The sequence below is a fragment of the Lutjanus erythropterus genome, chromosome 8 (genome assembly GCF_056507025.1).
Source record: "Lutjanus erythropterus isolate fLutEry1 chromosome 8, fLutEry1.hap2, whole genome shotgun sequence".
In the NCBI taxonomy this organism is placed as follows: Eukaryota; Metazoa; Chordata; class Actinopteri; order Lutjaniformes; family Lutjanidae; genus Lutjanus; species Lutjanus erythropterus.
The window spans coordinates 8,245,726-8,267,724 of record NC_139324.1 but is presented as its reverse complement, the minus strand read 5'-3'; the positions used below and the strand labels follow the sequence as shown (position 1 = coordinate 8,267,724).

At 39.0% G+C, this 21,999-nt stretch overlaps 4 protein-coding genes across 5 annotated transcripts; all 4 read right to left on the bottom strand.

Annotated features, from left to right (window-relative positions):
- Positions 1-4,273: 4,273 nt before the first annotated feature.
- LOC146322406 (gamma-crystallin M3-like) lies at positions 4,274-5,244 on the bottom strand. Its single transcript, XM_084724394.1, has 3 exons — positions 5,120-5,244; positions 4,737-4,976; positions 4,274-4,611 (listed from the first exon to the last, which is right to left on the bottom strand). Exons 1-3 carry the CDS (start codon positions 5,132-5,134, stop codon positions 4,333-4,335), a joined length of 534 nt encoding a protein of 177 aa, XP_084580520.1. The 5' UTR covers positions 5,135-5,244; the 3' UTR covers positions 4,274-4,332.
- Positions 5,245-10,633: 5,389 nt separating this feature from the next.
- On the bottom strand, positions 10,634-11,585 carry LOC146322405 (gamma-crystallin M3-like). The gene is made up of 3 exons (XM_084724397.1): positions 11,496-11,585; positions 11,067-11,309; positions 10,634-10,977 (listed from the first exon to the last, which is right to left on the bottom strand). The coding sequence occupies exons 1-3, from the start codon at positions 11,505-11,507 to the stop codon at positions 10,702-10,704; spliced, it is 531 nt and encodes a 176-aa protein (XP_084580523.1). The 5' UTR covers positions 11,508-11,585; the 3' UTR covers positions 10,634-10,701.
- A 1,826-nt stretch (positions 11,586-13,411) lies between these two features.
- On the bottom strand, positions 13,412-14,342 carry LOC146322404 (gamma-crystallin M3-like). Of its 2 annotated transcripts, XM_084724390.1 has the most exons (3): positions 14,189-14,342; positions 13,821-14,063; positions 13,412-13,729 (listed from the first exon to the last, which is right to left on the bottom strand). In XM_084724390.1, the coding sequence occupies exons 1-3, from the start codon at positions 14,216-14,218 to the stop codon at positions 13,454-13,456; spliced, it is 549 nt and encodes a 182-aa protein (XP_084580516.1). In that variant the 5' UTR covers positions 14,219-14,342; the 3' UTR covers positions 13,412-13,453. The 2 variants fall into 2 exon arrangements, with proteins under 2 accessions (XP_084580516.1, XP_084580515.1); XM_084724389.1 differs by lacking the exon at positions 14,189-14,342 and having other exon boundaries at positions 13,821-14,102.
- Positions 14,343-20,272: 5,930 nt separating this feature from the next.
- LOC146322403 (gamma-crystallin M3-like) lies at positions 20,273-21,123 on the bottom strand. The gene is made up of 3 exons (XM_084724391.1): positions 21,047-21,123; positions 20,701-20,943; positions 20,273-20,603 (listed from the first exon to the last, which is right to left on the bottom strand). The coding sequence occupies exons 1-3, from the start codon at positions 21,077-21,079 to the stop codon at positions 20,325-20,327; spliced, it is 555 nt and encodes a 184-aa protein (XP_084580517.1). The 5' UTR covers positions 21,080-21,123; the 3' UTR covers positions 20,273-20,324.
- Positions 21,124-21,999: the final 876 nt, after the last annotated feature.

Here is a 21,999-nt window from a genome sequence, read left to right as displayed (position 1 = left end):
CCTGATGTCCTGTGGCTAATGGACTTTCCTTCTTTGCATTAGTAGGCTGGGTGTGAAGCAACCACAGTGCACAGCTAGAATGCCGTGCCCTGTGGCATGCACCTATGGTCCTGGTCATGGATATCTGGAAAAGCTGGCAGATGTTCTTTAACAGCAGACTTTGAAGGTTTCAAGGTTGCCCTCATTTGTATCTAGCTCTAATGGGGTTCCAAGATGCATTGACCAGTGTCTTACCCATGGTTTGTGCTCCTTGGTCTTTGATAAGGAATGCCTCCACCCACCTTGTGAACTGATCTATGATGACCAGGATGTTTTTGTTTCCAGAGGGTGAGATGGGAAATGGACCCAGTACATCAAAGTATTGTTGAATATATTGGTGTAGATCACCTACCATGTCTGTGCTGTGAGAGGTCATGACAAGCCTGCCTGATGTCAGTTTGCCATGAGGCAGGGACCAGTAACAGTATGGATAGGTTGCCTCTGTCAGCAATCAATGTAAAACTCCCTGGTGAAGTTGTATTTGTGGCCAGCAGAGCCAGTATTTGCTTACTGTTAGTCTTGCTCTCAGGTTGGACGAATTCCTGATTCTTTCCAGCCATGCAAGATGGAAAGAAATGAGTCATCCTTCTGGGCTGTCACTAAGTGCTGGCAGCTCAAAGGTTGCATCCAGTTTACTGCTGAGGAGAAGGTGGTGGCACTGTCTTGTGAATTTGATGATGGCTAGCAGTTCCCATCTGGTCACACAATATTGCTGCTTTACAAGATGCGATGACTGCTGGCATGCAAGATAACTTTGGTTGGAGGCATCTGTGTCCAGAATGTACTTACCAGTGGAGGCCAGATAAGCTAGCATTAGGGCACCTGGAATTCTTTTGTTCTCTTTAGGAGATTGTCGAGGGGGCTAGCAAGCTCAGCAAAGGCATGAACAAAGCAACAATAGTACCTGCATAGTCCCAGAAAGGCTTTCATCTGTTGAGTGGTGGGAGGCTGCCACTCATGAGTATCTCTGATCAGCACTGGGTTGGGATTTTTCCCGTCTCCAATGACTGTGGCCCAGGACAAGTCTTGTCTTGTCTCTCAGAAGCTGACACTTCTGAGAGGTGTCAGCTAAGTGCTGTGGGTTGTGCTCAACCCCACTGCCAAGGAGAATTATGTCATCTAGGTAGATGAGAAGCATCTTCCACTGAAACCCTCAAAAGACCAGTTCTATGGCTCTCTGGAACATACCAGGTGCGTTACAGATCAAACAACATCCTGGTGTACACATGAAGGCCATAGCAGGTATTGAATGCTGTTTTTCCTGGGTCATTAGGGCCAACAGCAGTGATGTTAGCTAACTGGTGAGGGTGATCTGTGGTAAGTTTTAGAAAGGCAAGCATGAGGGCAACATATAAATTACCCCAAAACAAGAGTCTTACTTTTCAGTAAGCTGATTTATTTCTAGTAGATGGCAATGTTCATATTTATGCTAGCATGACATTGTTGCCATGAGTTTTCAACCCTTTTAAAGCCCATTTATGTTCCCTTTATGTAAGAAAATAAACATGTACATTTTAAACAATAGGCACAATAGGCACTGCCCACATACTTGGTTAGTGTGGATGTTAAGCAATACATCCACCAGAGGGCACTGCTCAGAGCCAACCCTAAAGAATAGTCAAAAGATTCCTCAAAGGAGAAGAGTGAAAAGTTTCTGGCAACAGCAGACATGGAAATGCTGGAAGAGGCTGTAATAACGTACCTCTCGAGAAAGAGGCAATAGTGGAGGCAGGAGGTACCGCTCCGTTTAGTCCGTATCTGTATGCTTTCAGAAAACGTGCAGAAGTACAGACCCTGGTGGCATCGATGGCTTTGCCATTATACACCTATGCAGTTGCCATTTTTGCCACATCTGCAAGATAACAAATGAACTTGCACCTGGTCTGTGTGCCCATGTGCAGGAGGTCTAAAAATTAAGCCAAAATGATCGCGTGGCCCGGTGCATTTTTAGCGCAAATTCTGTGGCGCACCTTCATTTATGTTAAATCTTTTCCCCACACAGGACTGTGGATATTTACAGTGTTCTTTGAACATATTTTCTATCAGCAATAAAGTGTATGCGTGTGTCTCGTGCATGGCTGAGGGGCGCACACACATCCCCACAATCACAAAACACCTTTTGTTTATACTGAACAGCTGTGCACGTGTGTTTTTAAAATTAATCATACTATCAAGGAAAATGAATTGTGGATGGATCAGATCATCTTTAACAGATCAGTCAAGTAATTTTGTGCATGTGTACATTCACTGGGTCAGTTCACATCTCCTCTCAACTGCACCGTCTCTACCCACTCCTCACTCTTCTGCCCCACACCACTGACAGCAGAATTGCATAATGTTGATGATGATGACAATAATGAATTATATTACACAACAGTTTCAAGGTGCTTCAGTGTAAAACACGACCAGTTAGATCTGCATAATTTTCTCGGTTCATGTATTGTATTACTTTTTGCAGGCCATCGCACTTTCACTTCTTGAACCAGGAGATTTGTCTCCTCATTTTAAAATATTTTCTTTGTTCCCTCCTGGTAAATCTGCCCTCATGCTGCCACCACCTGGTGCACCTGCTTTTGAAAGGTGATGAGAGCTGACTTTCTGATTGGTTTATTGTATGTTTGGCCTAAACTCACCCATGAATTAATCAGGACACTTGAACACAGCTGATAGGTGTATCCTGCTGTGTGCTACTGGCGCAGGAGGTGGGAAAGGGCAGGATATCCCTGCCCCCCTGGCAAAAGATAGTAGAGGGGGTTCCGGCACACCTTGAATTAAATCCAACACTAACATAGGGTCCTATATGTTAGTCATTCCTGCCAGCCTCAACATACATTTACAACTAATCAGACATACATTTCAGCAGATTCCAGTAAATACACCACATATTTTTAACCTGTGGTGAGACAAGAAGCTCGTCTATTGCATGTAATGTAAATCAATTGCTCTACCATGTATTTTGTGTACTCAAAGCAACTTCACACTGTAATTTCCACATTTAAAGAGGATGATGATAAGAGTCAGAAGAGTTTAGTTTATTAGCAGTTGCACAACCATGATAGTGGGGGCTATCTTTTTTTACCAAATGAAATTGTTCAGAAAATTCTTGTGATTACCACAAAAGGGCTATTGTTCTATTTACTAAACTGTGGTGAGTGACAAAGACTACTGGCAAAACAAAATGCTCTACCTTTCCCATTGTGTGGCACAATGGTGTTCTGATGGGCCAGCATGGCTCTTTTACATTCTCTTCGTTCAAACATTGTAATGTTAGTCAATTGTTTTGAACGTCAGCCTTTTTGAATTTCTAGCATGGCCTCCATAGTACAAAAGATCCGTATGTTTTTGCTACTCAACAGGTTGACAGACTTCATAACAGTTTCATCATTTTGTTGTAGAAAAGTGGAAATAAAGCTGAAAATATCTCCTTCTTCACAACATATGTAAATCAGTGATATAAATTACTTTGCTCAGCATGTCTACTAACATGATGAACAGCCCAGTCATTAGAAACATTAACAAATATGAGTGTGCTTTTTAAGTATTACTTATTACAACTGATTTACAGTTAAATCTTTTCATTCATTAAAAATACATATTTTTGTGATATCATACTGGCTGCACTGATTCAACACATTTAACTATGACTGCCACATAGGTGTACTGTAGCACAGTAAGACTTGTAATCTGTCTTGTACAGACTCAACAAATAAAATAATTAGCGGTGTGATGGACATGATTATAATGTTATTGCCTAGACATTGGAATGCTTTGTTAAAATAAAAAAACAAGCAGGTTTTGAGAACTGCAAATTTTGCCACTTGCATTATATATATGTTTGTAATCCATATTTAATTTATCTGTGATAAATCCTGGTGTATTATTATAAATACATTTTCCCTGTCAATATGAATCCTGTTGATTAAAACTGATATGAATTATTAATATCAATATACAGTATGTAGTGGCTTTTTCCATTTGAAATAAAAAAAAACAAACCAGAAAATCAGTATCCATTGTGTCTTAACAAATGACCTTTTGCACTACGGAGCCAACAAGTGTTATTTGTCATGTGTTGGACACTGTGTTTGAAGAATATTTAATACATCAAAAAATATGTACTAGTACTAGATATAATATGTACTAGATTTGCCATGTATGTCACGTCTTTACCATGAGTTTATGCTGTAGTTTGTGCTGTGCATTTCAGATCACTCAGTAATAAGTAATGAAGGAATTTGTTTAAAAGAGAAACACTAGATTTTATTTAAAATCTTGCGTTTGTACAGTGTTATTCTAATAACAGGAATCCATGATACGCCTCATGCTCATGAACCTCATGCCGCTCATGCCCATGTCCCTGAAGCTCCTGTACTCTCCGGGCCTCAGGTACATCATCCTGCCTCTGTAGTGGGGCTGCTCGTACATCAGCCAGTGGCCGTCCATCACGTTGCAGGACATGCAGTCGGACATACGGTAACGGTCCATCATGTTGTCACAGTCGTCCATCAGCTCATGCATCTGACCACCGAAGTTCTCCCTCTCGTAGATCCTCATCCTGAACTGGCCTCTGTGCTGTAAATTGAAATATGGGAAAATGAGTCACTGAAATCCATCTTCTATACTGTTATAATTTTGCTTGCAAAAAGTTCAGTGTTTTTCATATATCTCAGGTATCATTAACAAATTAGTTACTTTACCATGGGGATCATGCGGCAAGACCTGATGCAATCACTCATGCCCATACGCTGGTAGTCAGAGTACTCTCCCCTCCTGACAAAGAACTGGTTTCCCATGTAGTTAGTGCGGTCGTAGACCATGAAGCAGCCGCTCTCCACCCTGCAGGAGTGGCACCTGCTCAGGTAGGAGGACATGTCAGCGCAGTCGCTGCTGGTCTCATAGGAACGACCCTGGAAGTTCCTGTCCTCGTAGAAGATGATCTGGGGAAAAAAAAAAAAAGCAACTGTTAAGATGACACCACAATGTATCACAGATTGTACGAAGAACGATTTTTAGTTTTTTTTCCCGGTAACTCCATTTGGACTGAAAAATGTTGGAAATGAAAAGCTGAAGCTGCGCACACCTTGCCCATGGTCATGGCTACAGTTGGAACTGTTTTGGCTCAAAACGACTGCACAATTTTCTCCATGTCCCCCTGTTGCTTTTATACCTGACCTCGCACCCAAAGGATACATGACCCCATTGTTCAAATTCCTGACAGAGCAACATGGAGCGGAGGCCCCCCGTGAACAGTTCAATTCAAAGTGACCTTCAACAGATCGTGATTTGCGGTGGTTGCATTTGTGAGAAGAGGCCCCGCTTTGTATTGTCTTTGCTGCTGAATAACAGGGACCATGTTTTCTACAAACATACCTTTCTTTGAAGGGCTCATTAAATATGTTACCTCTAATCTAATGCTTTCATAGGTAAACCATTCATTTTGTAGACTAATAGCACTTTATAAAGTTTTGGATATATTTTTCAAATGATATTTGTGTCAATTTTAATCTGACTGATGATTGTTTACAGTGAAATTCATACATTTGAACACTGCTCTGTATAGAGATGTAGTAGTCTGGTTTCTCTTCTATGATTTATTTTTCAACATGATCTTCAGATTTTGCCATTTGCCATTGTTTACTTAGACTTAAAAAGGTCCAACAGTATGCAAAGCATTAACAAATTTCTGCCATGTATGGAGAGTTTAGAGTACTTTATAGGTATGATAATGTGGCACACCACCAGAATGTGAGAAAACAACACAGGAATCATACAAAACACACACAAACATCATCTTATCATTACTAGGAAAAAATCAAACTTGAATTAGCTTTTAATTTATTCTGTTTTTGTTGAAATTATTACTTGCTCACACCAATGAAGAGAATATCTATATCAAAGAATTTCTATGTTTCTATGTTCATCCCTTTCAACCAGGTTTTCAGTGTTGACACATAACCCCATGTTTCTGCTCTGTTTTTGATGAAACAGCCTGTATCCTTAAAAGTAAAACTGGCACAAACGCGTCATAAAATATGTTTGAGGAGGCTGGAGGTTCCTGCTCTACTATAATGTAAGTATATAATAAAGTGTAGAATGGAGATATAGGAAATAAGAGAACCTAAGCTGGTGATTTGACTGTGAAACTATGGTATAATGAATCTCTGTGATCACACAGAGTTCAACTCTCCTTAAAAGCCTCTTGGTCACAGGTACAGCATTCCTAGCAGGATTTTCTCCACACATACAGGAATCAGGAGAAGTGTGTTAACATACGTTCCCTGAATAGAGAGAACTTCGCTTAGGCCAAATATCTTAAATTATTCTTTCTATCCGTGTTCTACTTAAAATAAAGAGTTAGTAATATATGAGGAATTATGTGTAAGACTTATAGGAATCTACTGGCAGGGTCAAAAATTGAATATAATATTGATAATGTTTTCTTCAGTGTATAAACACCTGAAAATGGGAATGATTGTGTTTTTGTCACCTTAGAAGGAGCCTTTATATCCACAGAGGACGCAGGTCCTGTTGTATGGAGTCTGCCATGTTGCAGCATGTTTCTACAGTAGCCCAGAAAGGACAAACCAAACACTAGATATAGTATAACTAGATATATTGTTATTAGGTTCTCCTACACTACACGTCAAACTCAAGGCCCGCGGGCCACATCCTGCCTGTGATACAATTATATACGGCCCATGAAGTAATTTCATGTGTCTATTATGAATGGCGCGTCGGTAAAAGCACTCCCACCACTCAAACTACAAATTCCACAATGCACTGCAACAGCTGCCATGCAAGTCAAGACCCTCCTCCTGCTGCTTTAATGACACTCTGATCAGTGGTCAGCGGATGAATGCATCGGTCAGCACTTTTACAGTGACACTTAAGCTAACCCCCAAAATAATGGATGAAAAGTGGACTTTCAAAACAGGGACTTTCAAAGCGGGTGGGAGGTAGAGGACCTGTTTGTTGACATCAGAAGTAAACCTGTTTGCCTTGTTTGTGGAGCTAATGTGGCTGTAATTAAAGAATATAACATAAGACATGAGACATAACATCAGGGCAAGGACAAAAGCCTGGACACACAGCAGAAGCTACAGAAGGCAGAAGAGTTTAAAAAGAGTCTGGTGTCACAGCAGGCTGTGTTCACAGAAGCAAAATCACAAAGTGAAGCTGCTGTCAAAGCTAGTTTTATAGTGGCAGAAGAGATAACCAAATCAGCCAAACCAGCCTGGCCATTTATGGAGGGAGAGTTTCTGAAGTGCTGCGTGATTAAAGTGTGCGACGTCTTGTATCCAGACAAAAAGATTTTCAAGTGTAAGCCTCAGCATTAATTGTGTTGCTGATCGGATATGTGAGCTTAATATGTGAGCTCAAATATTCTGAGCTGAAAATTTTGCTTCATGTTATTGATGAAGAATTTTTTTAAATTATTTTAAATCTTGTTTATTTTATTGAGGAAAAAGTTGTTGCAGTCTGGCTGTTCAAATTCATATTTTTGAATAAAACATAGTTTTAGACTGTTCAATAAATGTTAATCCTGTTTGGTCCCCCTTAGACTGTGTTTTAAGTTTTGACCCCTGCTGTGTTTGAGTTTGACACCCCTGTCCTACACGCTTGGAAGGAGAGGCTGCAATATTGCCACAGAATCCTTCACACTGGCCCTTTGCAAAGAATGAACTAACACCAGTTTGACTGATTCCCCCGAATACACAATGAAATTGACTGATATTCCTGATGTAATTTAGTAAAATAAATAAAAACAGATACTAACCCTTTGTATATTGTTGTATTGCTGCACACTCTTCTTTGAAATTGTTCCTGATTTCAGGTGTCAAAGATCAACAGAAGCAGCTTCAACCTTTAAAACATTTAGACAATGAGGCCAGTAAATACTGTAAATACTGTTATTGATGTCACTTTACACTTAAGCACTTTATGGCTCTAGAGCAGATTAGATAGTCTGATAAAGAAAACTAGTGTAAATATGATAAAGTATTATTATTGTTGAATTGCAGTTTAATTGCTAAACCAAAAGAAGAGGTGGGAGATAATGGTGGTAAAACTATTGTTCACTTATGCATTCTGGCCAGCTAAACTTACTTCTTTTCTGGTATCTTTTGCAGTTAGCAGTAAGCTTTAGTTTCAGTCTTGCCACCCTCTGGACCAGAGTGTGTTTGGACCATTGAAATAAAGATGCTGACATCAGCTCCACAAAAGAAAAGACAAAACACCTTGATCACCCCCTAGTGAATGGCTGCAGTATAGGTCATAAATCCCATCCCATCCATGTAAGCTGTTGTTGCTAATGCTAACAACAACAACAACAACAACAACAACAATAATAATGAAATGTGGTAAGAAGTAACTGATTACTATGGAATGTCATGTAAGTCAGTATTAAATAAAAATAAATAAATGAAATTGCCTGTATATATAAATATAAATATAACTACATAAATGAGTCATTGTAGTTTCCTAAATAAATAACTAAATACATTTTAATTTTAAAAAAGGCTGTTTTTCAAAGGACTAGCTGTATTTATTTCAGAATTCGGACCGCTGCTGCTATATAGCTAATGGCCGCTACAGTTAGCAGCAATTAGCGGTTACCTTAGGAACATATAAAGCTAACTGTCCACCAGCACCAACTCCATTAATCACAGAGAGTCATGGCATACAGGATGTCAGAGGTACCAGGCTCCAAATCCAGCAAGAATCCATCTTGGTGCTATATTTCCTGGCTAACTGGCTAACTTTGTGAAGCAGTCAGGGTTTGGGTAGATTTAAGTATCAAAACCATGTGTGAAGGTGAAGGATACGAACATGTTTGGGTTTGCAATCGCTACGTTATGTTACATCATGTACATCACGTGAACTCACTGAACTGTCTGGTAAGACAAAAGTCATATGACAAAAGTCATGTCATGCACATAGTCTTACAACTTTTAATATTTTGGGTTACACATTGGACATGAACCCCTGTCTCCTGGATGGCAGTCCTTGTGTTTATTTCAATGACTGAAATTGTTATGGCAAGAGCTTTAATGGGGCCTGAAAAGCTGAGCCTAACAAGGCCCAACCTTGACAGAATTCTGCCTGAAAGTGACCCAAAACTGACCTGAACCTGACCCTCATTGGTATATTTCAGCCTGAACCCAATTACAGCCCGATATCTTTTCTTGACAAGCTGCCCGTTACTTATAGTGAACACGCACAGTACAAAATAATTAGACTAAACAATACAAGTTGGAAGCGACAGGGACAATGCATGGGGGAACTGGAATTGGCAATGAAGGGAAAAAAACTTCAAAACTAAAAAAACAAAAAAAACAAACAAACCATGTGAGCGCATGAAATATGTGAGAAAAAAGGCCCGACCCAACCCAAACCCGTCAGACTCTGTCAGGGCTGGTTGGGTTCGAGCTCAGATCTCAAGCTCTATCAACTATATTGATTCACTTATGTATTAGTTACATATATTTATGTATTTATTGCTTCATTAGTTGTTTCAGGATTTATGTCCTAGTCATATTTATTTATTTATTTAAAGCTACTACAAGGAGTTTTTTTTTAACTTGTTATGAAACATTCTCAATTCAGTACTGAAGCCTCTATATGACCTACATAAGCAAACGAGACCATCTTAATGCCTGCTGCTGGGTTGGATTCTCACTGAAATCAGATGAAACAAGCCTATTTTTGCATTTTCCCAGCCAAAAGTTACACTGTTAAGTAGCCAGTTAAAATGAAACAGGATGAGATTTCTTTTTGGATCATTTTAGTTTTGATGTTATATTTTGTGGTTATGGTGGTGGACACACTGCTGCTTTTGTCCACAGTGGCCATGTGCCATGTGGCCAGTGGCATCCACTGTGTAAGCTTCTCCAATTTATAAAACCATGTTCATGTCCACATGGTCTGCATTCAAACCTAATCCTTATTTGAATCCACACGTCCATGTGGTCTCTGATATTGTGTTGGAAGGTGTGCTGCACACCATGCACGAGTTGTATCTTTAACAACTGAATAAGTCAAATGGTAAAATGTTACAGAGAATTTAAACTGTGATTCATTGAGCCTGCAGTAGCTGGATTATTCATGAATTAGTAGAGTACAATATGTGATGTTTTATGTGAAAAAGACATGTTATATCTCTGATTTAATGTTTTTTTATATTCAAAGCTACACTTATACCATATATTTTATTTATTTTTTTTAATCTGGAACATCTACGGCATCAGAAAAAAAATATTTTACAAACACTACTGCAGATGCATCACTTTTTTTTATCTACAGATATAAATGCACAGATGCATTTTTGGTAACAGCTATTTTATTCAACAGAATAAAAACATATCCCCTTGTGCCTGATAAACCATGAAAAAATAATAATGGATATACAAGAGCTTTTTTTAGGTGAGATTTTCAATCATGTCAGAGTTCTTTCTTCTTGGTTTGTAATGTAGAGGATAATGGAACCAGTTACTGAATAGAATAGATCTGTTTTTCAATCTATCTATCAAAATTTTGCATTCAAATTATACAATAAACAAACACAATGAATCAAATCAATAGATTACCAACATGCCAAGTTGAAAATAAAATTTATTTTATTTCTGAGGTCAGATTTTTGTGAAGGACAGGTTCATTTGTAAGTTAACAGAAGTCAGTGATGCGTCTGATAGAGCTGAATCTCATTCCATCATATCCCATGTCCCTGAAGCTCCTGTACTCTCCGGGCCTCAGGTACATCATCCTGCCTCTGTAGTGGGGCTGCTCGTACATCAGCCAGTGGCCGTCCATCACGTTGCAGGACTGGCAGTCGGACATGTGGTAGCGGTCCATGATGTTGTCGCAGTCATCCATCAGCTCATGCATCTGACCACCGAAGTTCTCCATCTCATAGATCCTGATTTTGTAGGAGCCTTTGTGCTGTTAATAGACAATGCAAATAGTTAGATATTTGTATGGAAGCTCATGTGACATATGTAGTGCTGTGATTGCCTTGCTTTTTGTCATACCATGGGGATCATACGGCAGGACCTGATGCAGTCACCGAAACCCATCATACGCTGGTAGTCAGAGTACTCCCCTCTCCTCAGGAAATATTGCTGACCCATGTAGTTGGGGCGGTCATAGACCATGAAGCAGCCGCTCTCCACCTTGCAGGAGTGGCACCTGCTCAGGTGGGAGGACATGTCAGCGCAGTCGCTGCTGGTCTCATAGGAGCGACCCTGGAAGTTCCTGTCCTCGTAGAAGATGATCTGGAATCCAACAGAGAAGCAGTCAAAGTTCATTATGCTGCAATCTTAACTGTAAAAACCTACAGAATCATTACTTTACTGTTATAATAATGCACTATACAGATACAGTAAATACAGTAAAAATATAGTTTTAAACATCATAAGAGCAGCAATTACAGTAAAGTATCTACTGTATAATAAACCTACCTTTCCGTGCATGGTGGCTGATACAATGACTGATGCTATAGCAATCCTATCCTGGATTTAAGCCTTTTTTATACCTAACGTGACATCCAAACAATCGATGGCACTATTGTATGGAAGCCATGAGTCAGCATGAGCATGCAATGTGAGTCCCTCTGTTTGTGAGTGCTGATGGGAAAGGGTTATTATGCATCCTCTCACAGGCTCTATCATTCTAGCTGAAATGGCTTCTCTATCTGTCATTCCCATCTTTGATCACTTTCAATAATATCTAGATGATTCAACTTATCTTTGTAAAAGACATTAAGTGCATTTTTGAGTCTGAATTTAAGACATAATGTGAATTTTCAGTTCTGTTATACTCAGTTTGCATTGCTGGACTGACACTGCATACAGATTTAAACAAAAACATCCCACAAATCACCACAGACATAAATGATTTGAAGTGGTCATAGGTGCTTGCACTATTTTAAATGTATGCATGGATTCTATGGAGGCTGCAGGCTGTTTTGTGGCAACATTCACTATTTGTTTTATCACATGTTATCTGCCTGTTTTTATATTTAAACTTATTTGCACACACACACACACACACACACACACACACACACACACACACGCACACACAGTCTGGGTTTATGTGACTGACTGAATATTGATGGGTTAGTACAGACTAAGGGTATGACTGGACAAGCCTGTTGCTTCTTCCTGCTTCATTTTGGACATGAAATGTTATTGAATATCTGTTGAAAATGTTCACCCTTATTGTTGTTAGCATTATTTTACGTATAGATTTTGTTTTATAAACAGATGTTTAAAATCAATCAAATCAAGTGAATCTACAAGATATTATCAGCTGCTTGCATCATCACAATGCCTCACTTTGCTCAGTGGATTCTTAAATTTGGTTACAGTTTGCAAAGCAATGCACTATATCTTTTTATTGCATTACATTGTGGAATAATTTGAGCACTATATTAGGTACAGTCATTTTCAGTGGACAGCTGTCCAAAAAAGCATAGTGAACCATGTCTAAATGTGTTGTATTCACTTTTTTTTTTTTTTTTAGACTGGGACATTTGGGACGTTTTCATGCATCTTAACTGTATATTGTTTATACTCTTTTTAGCAGCTGGAACCTGTTGTTTGTATTTATTTATTTTATTTATCTGTAATTGCATTTATTGTGTTTTGTGGTGCTGCCTTGGCTTGGTCTGTCCTGAGAAGAGTTTTTGATCACAATGAGACATCTATCATTCATTTTTAAATAAATTGAAAAAAAAATAAAATAACAATAATAACAATAGTGAGTATTGAATAATATTAAACACTGCGTCAGTCAAGGGCTGACAACTGCTGCTTTAGATCACATCATACATATCAGATATATATAATTAATAGATTACTCATATGCAAAATAAAGACGGAGTTTATAGTGTGTTCCAGTTGTATATGCATTGTTTTTCAGCAGCTTTATAATCTGTTACACAAGATGAATCATTTGTCATAATTTCTGATTCTTCTGTAGTTTAATTCCAGTTTGCTAAATCGTTTTTATGAAAACAGAAAAATGCTGTTTTTACTGTTGAGGAATGTATGTATTCAAAGTTTTTTTTTTTAATAGAATATTTATTTTTTTATGTTTCATGTTTTATGTTAATAATGTATGTTTTTACAGTGTGTCTGTGATGTCAAATATATAGTTTAAATATTAAATACTAAGATATTTATATTAAATATTTGTATTATCTTGATTAATGGTTACTGAAGTGAAAAGTGACAAAGAAATGATTTTCTAATGCATAGTTTGGACTTTATATAGTGTTTTGATCCTCATTAATAACCTTTATTAAGTGTCTCACATGCAATCAAGTTTTCTTTTGGAAACATGAAAGAACAGGAAAAGTCACAGGCTCAAGTTTATGTTTTAGCTTTCATTTTTTATTTCAAAATGAAATTGACTAGCACATGTCCATGATACGCCTCATGCTCATGAACCTCATGCCGCTCATGCCCATCTCCCTGAAGCTCCTGTACTCTCCGGGCCTCAGGTACATCATCCTGCCTCTGTAGTGGGGCTGCTCGTACATCAGCCAGTGGCCGTCCATCACGTGGCAGGACATGCAGTCGGACATACGGTAGCGGTCCATGATGTTGTCGCAGTCATCCATCAGCTCATGCATCTGACCACCGAAGTTCTCCCTCTCGTAGATCCTCATCCTGAACTGGCCTCTGTACTGTTTTTCGGACAATATAAAAATTAATTAATATCTTGTTGTATAGGGTTCTAATAGAACTATAGCTTGCCAAATGTTGTTTTATACCTACCATGGGGATCATACGGCAAGACCTGATACCACCGCTCATTCCCATCATGCTCATGTAGTCAGCGTACTCGCCCCTCCTCATGAAGTACTGGTTTCCCATGTAGTTGGGGCGGTCATAGACCATGAAGCAGCCGCTCTCCACCCTGCAGGAGTGGCACCTGCTCAGGTAGGAGGACATGTCGGCGCAGTCGCTCATGCACTCATAGGAGCGACCCTGGAAGTTCCTGTCCTCGTAGAAGATGATCTGAAAAACAAGAGACACATTAGTTGACAATATAATCATGGAAATTATTTGGTCTGTACTGGATATTCTGCATAAATGTCCACAGTCATGGCATTTGTAATTTGTGTTTAAAATCACAAGCTTACCTTGCCCATGGTCATGTCAGTGGTGGTCATTCTTTTAGGTGAGCTGCTGCTGTTGCTACTGCACTGCTGCACTGCTGTCCTGTCTGGTTTAACCCTTGCTTTTATACCTGACCAAACCCTACACAGTCAGTGGGCCCCCATTGTCTAAACCCCTGACCCAGCACCATGGTATAGAGAGCTGTACAGGCCTGTGTTACTGTATCGTATAATCACATGATTGGGCCCTCGAAGACTTTAGAAATTTTACCCTTTTGATTAGGTAACACAAAGCCTTTTTTTCCCCAACAAGGCTGTCATGCCTGTTTCACTGTGTAATCTATATTATGCCAGAGCCCATTCAATTTAAGTTATCTGAGTAAAAAGTTATAATAATTAGTAATATAGTATAGTAGTTACTGTATATACAATGAAATATAACATATGGTGTTCAAGCAATTTAGTGCATTTCATTATGGAAGGCATTGGCAAATTTAGAGTTGAAGAGGGAAAACATACAGTTTGTAAACTTATTTAAAGATTAAAAATGTAGTAATTGCTAAATCATGAAAAAAGAAGGTTAATTAAGTAGTATTAATATACTCTGATGTGTAATTTGGTATTGAAAATGAGTAGTTGCATGACTATATATAATTATATAAAAAGAAATACTATTAGAAACATTGGATGCCCCATGAAGCATTGTTTAGCTCTTTCAAATTTCAAATAAATTAAAAGAAATGTCATATTTTGTATTGTATTAACTGTTGAAACAATAACATAATAACCATGAGCTCAGCCTGCATTGAATATTAAACTATAATTCTGACAAACTTCCACTGCACAGAGTTTCCAAGTTAAAAAAGGAAGAGCTGGTGGGTCCAAAAGTGTTAAATTAAACTATCCTCAATTTTTCTTTGACGTAGAAACACAATAGTTTCCTAAATAACTGAACAATACTATTTATATGTAGTTGCATAGTACTTGAGATTGGTCTCACTCTCAAGATCTGTCTCAAGACGAAGCTTCAGAAAAGAAAGGACTCAGGGTATTATTTCAACACCAAGACCAACACCAACCAAGACCACAACTGCAAGATATCACTAATTTGCCTGTGCATATGTTGATTTATTTGTTAAAATCATTACTGTGATAGGATGTAAAACTGCAAATGCAATCAATGACAGACTCATTTCTAATTTGAAATATTTGTTATTGATGCTGGCTGTCACACTTAATGACTGTCACCACACTCATGCACATGCACTCCAACTGAAGGGTGGCCAGCAGAAAAAACTGTAGCTGTCTGTGAGGAGATGTCAGCCAAATCCTCTGTAATAAAATCTGGCTTCCTAAACCACAAAGATTTCATCTGATTCTGTGTCTAAATGTAAACACACAATGCATAACCTGCAAGGCAATACTTACTGTTATGGCTGGGACACCATCAAACTTTTATGAGTACTTAAAAATGATGCATAAAAAAGGTAAGCTAAGTATAAGGGCTTGGTTCCACCAGGCGCGGCTGCATTGTGTTACAGCTATGCCACATTAACTGAAGGTAGAGCTTTAATCAGGCCTGAAAAGTTGAGCCTAACAACATTCTGTCCGAAACCGACCTGAACCCAACCCTCATTAGCATATTTCAGCTTATTAGAGTTTGACAATTTTCTTTTTTCAAGTTATGTTTTTGGGCTTTTCTTGCCTTTGATAGGATAGCTGAAGAGTAGACAGGAAAGGGGGACGAAGAGAGAGGGGATGACACGCAGCAAAGGGCTGCAAGCGGAAATCCAACCAGCGGCTGCTGCAGCGGACCAACAACCTCCATACATGGGGCGGATGCTCTACCAACTGAGCTAAACAGCCGCCCTGAGTCCGACAATTTTCTTAACAAGCTTCCGTCTATGGAACAGTGGAGTTGGCAGGTACAGCGAGAATACATGCACAGAATTGGATTAAATTGTGAGATAAATGAAAAAAAAAAAAAAAAATTAATACAGACCAACCCCAAAATGAGCCGGTGAAATATGTGACAAATAAGGCCCGACCCATCAGGTTTAGGCACAGATCTTAAGCTCTAGGCAGAGCTGATTGCAGTTATCCTACACAATGCTCGTGGTTCCACCAGCAGTGCCTCAATGCGCCCCAGAAGCAGCTCTCCACTCCACTCTGCTTCAAATGTGAGCCAAATCTGTTTTGGATGGCTGCCAGGTCACTTAGTACAGAGGAGTGTACTACAAAGCAAGATTAATGGGTTAGCGAGGTATGTTGAGTCTAAAGCCAGGGTTTTCAGTGTCATGAAGGTGGCTCTCTTTTAATCTGGCTGGCTCACCATGGTAACCGATGCTAAACTCATAACCTGGTCGGGAGCAGGTTATATTCAGAGCCATTCTTTAATTATTATTATTAATATTATTGTCCTAACAAGTTTGTTTATGAGCGATATAGCTGCTGTATGTTTGTAATATCACTGAATGAATCCATATCATGTAAAAATGTTACATAATGTAATCTAACAGCAACACAAACTGTATGCATTGCGCTGTCATGGTAACCTCCGTTTGGTGATGCTGAGTCATTTTTCCCGTTTGCTCCAGATCATATTAACACTTTAAATTTACATCGTATATAATCCACACACTAAAATATTGATGAAGCAACTACAGGCACTTTGAATGCCATCCATCCATTTTCTGTAACCGCTTATTCCCGAAGGGTCGTGGGGGGCTGGAGCCTATCCCGAGAGGCGGGGTTCACCCTGGACAAGTCGCCAGTTCATTGCAGGGCTGAGACATAGAGACAGACAACTACTCACACCTATTGACAATTTAGAGTCACCAATTAACTTAGCATGCACGTCTTTGGACTGTGGGAGAAAGACAGAGAACCTGGACAGAAACCACACAGACATGGGAAGAACATGCAAACTCCGCACAGAAAGGCCCCAGCACCCCAGCCAGCTAGGGGATTTGAACCCAGGACCTTCTTGCTGTGAGGCAGCAGTGCTAACCACTGCACCACCGTGCTTTTTACTGTTATCCATTTTGTCTTGGTGATATTGCAGCTCAGATCACTGATTAGAAAATTCATCATCATTTATCACAGACAATCTTAAATCAGTTATACTCATTTTATGTTGGTTTGGCCAAAAACTTATGTGATCTCCACGTCTCTCTCATCATAGGACAGTGTCAGACAGACTGCGTCATGGTTAAATCTGCTGTATGGAGTTTTATTGTTGTGCAGTTTTCGTGTTAGAATAAATGGCAGCATGAAGACCACATTTAGTCGATCAGTAAGCATACTTCTTCTCCTGCTTCATTTGCAGCATCAATGTTGCTTTTTGCCATAATGTATTTTGTATATTTTCCACAGCGCCTAATTATAACAACTTGATCATTTTGACTTAAGTAGGTGGCTTGCGATCGCTTCATTTCATGCGGAAGAAGAGTCAAATGACACAACAAACACCGCTTTTATGTGAATGTGCACAGAGTCTGAAGACGAAAGCCTGGATTAAGAAAGCAAGTTGATAACCACCATTGTTATACCCGTTATCTCTGACTGGGGTTTTAGGTTTTGTCGAGCCAGCTCATGCAAAGAAAGTTTGGCTGCCAAAGGGACATTTTTTAAAAAAGCCACTGGGACAGCCATCCACAGAAAGTGGCAGCAAATCTTATGGATTTCAGTAGGGTTGCAAAATATTTTGTGTGCAGAAGCAAAAAAGAAAAAAAAAAACTTATTTTGGTGCACATGGAAGCAAATGAAAATTCCATCCATCCACTGACTTCCGCTTATCCGGGGCCGGGTCATGGCGGCAGCAGTCTGAGCAGGGATGCCCAGACTTCCCTCTCTCTGGACACTTCCTCCAGGTCTTCCGGGAGGATCCCAAGACCCAAAGTTCATGACCATAGAAACGTAGATTGACTGGAAAATCAAGAGCTTCGCCTTGCGGCTCAGCTCCTTCTTTCCCACGGCAGACCGGTGCAATGCCCGCAATACTGCTGCTTCGCACTCGGCTGGGATGAGAATGAAAATTAAAAAAAAAAAGACTGTCTCTGGGCTTAGCCCCAGATCTCCTTGACTCCTAGATCCGCCCCTGTTAAGCAGTTCCCCAGCTTTTCCCTGACCATGTATTTTTTGGGAATGGCATCTGTCCACCTTGGGCTGATGAAAATGGAATAAATATAAAGCACATGTTGGATGCAAAACAGGTAACATCCACTGGATTTTCCCTGTCCCGAAAATGTGTTGCATTCCAGAATTATTTAACCTTTTTCAAGACTGTTAGGGATCTCTTAAAATTAACTAAGGAAACACATAAGGGAATACTTAAGTACTGAAGAACAAACACAATTAAACTCTATCTAATTCTACATTCTGGAAATATGTTTAGATAGCTATTTTTTGCTGCTTGGTCAATGTGCATGAAGTCAAACTCTACCCATGTTGAGTAATTTACCATAGACCGATACATTTCATTGGTATTTGAAAGGACCATAAATAAAGTCTTAGTGTGTACTATATTATTCTTAATATTGAATTTACATGAGGCGTAGGTGGGGGATTTTGTTGCTTTGAACCCATGTTACCTGCTGAGCCCCCTCTTGTGGTTAACCTTTGTATATAATTGCCAACCCTCACAACTTTCCCAGGAGTCTCCTGTTTTTCATTGCCCTCTCCCTATTTTTTTCATGTGATCATAATTCTCCTGTATATCTCCTGATTTCTGGCAGAATTTCAAAATTTACCTTTTGTCACACCCTGCTTCAGACACTGTGCAGTGTGTATAAATCCTGTATGACCTGTATAACATTCCTGTTTCTTAAGGACAAGTTTGAAGGAAAGGGGCATGCATTTTGTAAAATCTGCCATGTCAATTGTCTTTTGGGTAATGAATGTGTTAGTCAAAAATTTGCTTTTAAAATTCTGTATTATGTCATGGCCCAAACATACGTAAATGGACAAAACTCTCATAAAGCAAGAAAACACTGTCTATTTGGCAACACATGCACATTATTTAGAAAACACATTGCCTACATAGAGACTTCCCTTTGTTCAGCTGGCCCATTATTCTGTTGTCTCAGTTGTCTGAAACATGTCCCACTGGACTGAAACCTTATTTTTTTGACAGCCCGTAAAGCCCAAACACACAAAATCATTGCTCCTTGAGGTTTTTGCACTTAATATCTTAGTGCAGTCATTCCCAAACTTGAGAATGCCATAGCCTAATTTGAAATCTGAAAATCTTTCGCAGCTCACCCAAACCTTTAATAACAACTCTGAACAACACAAGACTAGTTATAGGCTACCGATGATGACAAAAAAGCATGCATTCCGGTGTTAATGCAACAGGTCACTAAATACGATGTGAGGATCATATGTAATTGCTTTGTTTTATTAGTTCTGAATACTTTTTAAAAAATTATTTCAAAGTATTTCATGGTAATTTCAAACATACAACATTAAAGCTTAAAAAAGTTGTATGTATTTATATTTACTGACCTCTCATGCCCACCTATAGTACTTTCATGGTCCAACACGATGGGAATCGCTATCTTAGTATTTGATGTGAAAATGTAAGGTTGTCTTTGTTGTCATGGTAACAATAATCAGGTGACCTTTGTTGTCATGGTTGCAATAAAACACATAGTTAACGCTGCAATAGTCTGGACCATTTATTGCCTAAAAGGTCTGTTTAGGCAATAAAACTCCCTTGTTAGGCTTAGAAAAGACCATGATTGTGGTTAAAGTAAGTAGATTAGTTACATCACTTAAGGTATATACCTGTAATGCATGTGTTTTTCCTATGTTCAGTGTATCACCAGAGGTTTTGAGTTATCCTTGGTAGTCAAGTTAACTTTTTTATTGCTACAATAACATGAAATATGTGGGTTACTAAATAAAATAATTACATCTCTTTCAAAATTTGATGTTGTTGTCATTTTTCAGTAATCAGTAGGCCATAATGTTTGCTTGTTAACAACTGCTTGTTGCAAAATAATTCAAATATATTTAATTTCATGATCCATTAAATATTTTTTGGTAAAATACTGCAGAATAATTTATTGTGACAGTTGGGAAATAAGCTTGACAGAAGTCAGAAAGTAGGCTAGTGCAGCAAATACTTTATTTTGGTGGTATTTCATTCATTGAACATTTAGTAGCAAGAGTCCATGATACGCCTCATGCTCATGAACCTCATGCCGCTCATGCCCATCTCCCTGAAGCTCCTGTACTCTCCGGGCCTCAGGTACATCATCCTGCCTCTGTAGTGGGGCTGCTCGTACATCAGCCAGTGGCCGTCCATCACGTTGCAGGACATGCAGTCGGACATACGGTAGCGGTCCATGATGTTGTCGCAGTCATCCATCAGCTCATGCATCTGACCACCGAAGTTCTCCCTCTCGTAGATCCTCATCCTGAACTGGCCTCTGTGCTGTTTTTTTTGAAGAAAACAAATACAAAATGTCTTAATATCAAGTTTTGTGGGGTTGTCACCCATAATAGAATGGCAGATGCTGTTATGTACCTACCATGGGGATCATACGGCAAGACCTGATGCAGTCCCTCATTCCCATCATGCTCATGTAGTCAGCGTACTCGCCCCTCCTCATGAAGTACTGGTTTCCCATGTAGTTGGGGCGGTCGTAGACCATGAAGCAGCCGCTCTCCACCCTGCAGGAGTGGCACCTGCTCAGGTAGGAGGTCATGTCAGAGCAGTCGCTCATGCACTCATAGGAGCGACCCTGGAAGTTCCTGTCCTCGTAGAAGATGATCTGGAAAAAAAGTTAATAGTAATGGTTAGAAATAAAGTAGCGAGGTGAACATGGTGATCTAATTTTGTAAACAGTAATTTCCTGCTAATTACAAAAAGATTACCTTGCCCCTCATGTTCATGCCGATGTTGCTCATGTTGGTTGTGGATGAGTTGTTGCTCTTGCTCCTGAACTGCCTGACTACCTGGTTTAACCCTTTCCTTTTATACCTGACCAAACGTAAAGAATCAGTGGCCCCCCTCAGACAACCCCTTACTCAGCAACTTACCATTGAAGCCAATAGAATGCAGTGGTTATGCCCATTTTTTCAGGGACTGGGTACCTCGCAGTCTTTAGAAAAGCCTTTTCTCTCATCATAGAAAGCATTCCCAACAGTGCTACATGTGAATAGGTTGGCTCATGTGACTGTTAAAAACTGAGTTTATGGCCTGTATGCCGCATATTTTTTGTGTCTGTAGATATTTTAGATTTAAGCTTTGGTGTAATAAATTTGTTCCAGCAAAAATACATAACTGTATGAAGAGAAATTTAACTGAGGTTCTGTACACAAACTGTTCTAACTTTTTGTTTTTTAATGTAATTCAGACAGAACCAATATTTCATCACAGTGTTACAATTGTATAATGTTAATATTTTCATAAATGATGAAATCCTGCAACAAAGATACATATAGTAAAGAATTTTATTTCAATTAGATTCATGTAGCTATAGAACCTACATAGTTTGTCATACACAGACTGTTTAATATACATAAAAATAGTCAATAGCAATTTACTGCCAAGGACAGTCCAATCAACTTTTATTCCCTTTCTTTTTTGTTTTATTTATTTTTTTCTTTACCATTATTACTTTTTTTAAAATCTGTATTTTTTGAATCAACAGTTTTTCCTCTGATATCTATGCACCTCTGCCATTAATTTTACCTTTTTATCATTATGCTTCTATGATTCTCCTTTTTGTTCATTATGTATCTAGACCATGTAATTTATCATTTAATTTAAATTGGTAACTGTATACTGCTATGTTATTCTGTTTATAAGTTTTTTTGTTGGTTTT

Coding starts and splice junctions, on each gene's coding strand:
- LOC146322406 (XM_084724394.1), bottom strand. Junction 4,612..4,736: donor CTTGCCGCATGATCCCCATG/GTAAAGTAACTA, acceptor TTCAATTTACAG/CACAGAGGCCAGTTCAGGAT.
- LOC146322405 (XM_084724397.1), bottom strand. Junction 10,978..11,066: donor CCTGCCGTATGATCCCCATG/GTATGACAAAAA, acceptor GTCTATTAACAG/CACAAAGGCTCCTACAAAAT.
- LOC146322404 (XM_084724389.1), bottom strand. CDS start 14,102: ATGATTATATTGTCAACTAATGTGTCTCTTGTTTTTCAGATCATCTTC. Junction 13,730..13,820: donor CTTGCCGTATGATCCCCATG/GTAGGTATAAAA, acceptor TCCGAAAAACAG/TACAGAGGCCAGTTCAGGAT.
- LOC146322403 (XM_084724391.1), bottom strand. CDS start 21,079: ATGAGCAACATCGGCATGAACATGAGGGGCAAG. Junction 20,944..21,046: donor GCATGAACATGAGGGGCAAG/GTAATCTTTTTG, acceptor CTTTTTTTCCAG/ATCATCTTCTACGAGGACAG. Junction 20,604..20,700: donor CTTGCCGTATGATCCCCATG/GTAGGTACATAA, acceptor CAAAAAAAACAG/CACAGAGGCCAGTTCAGGAT.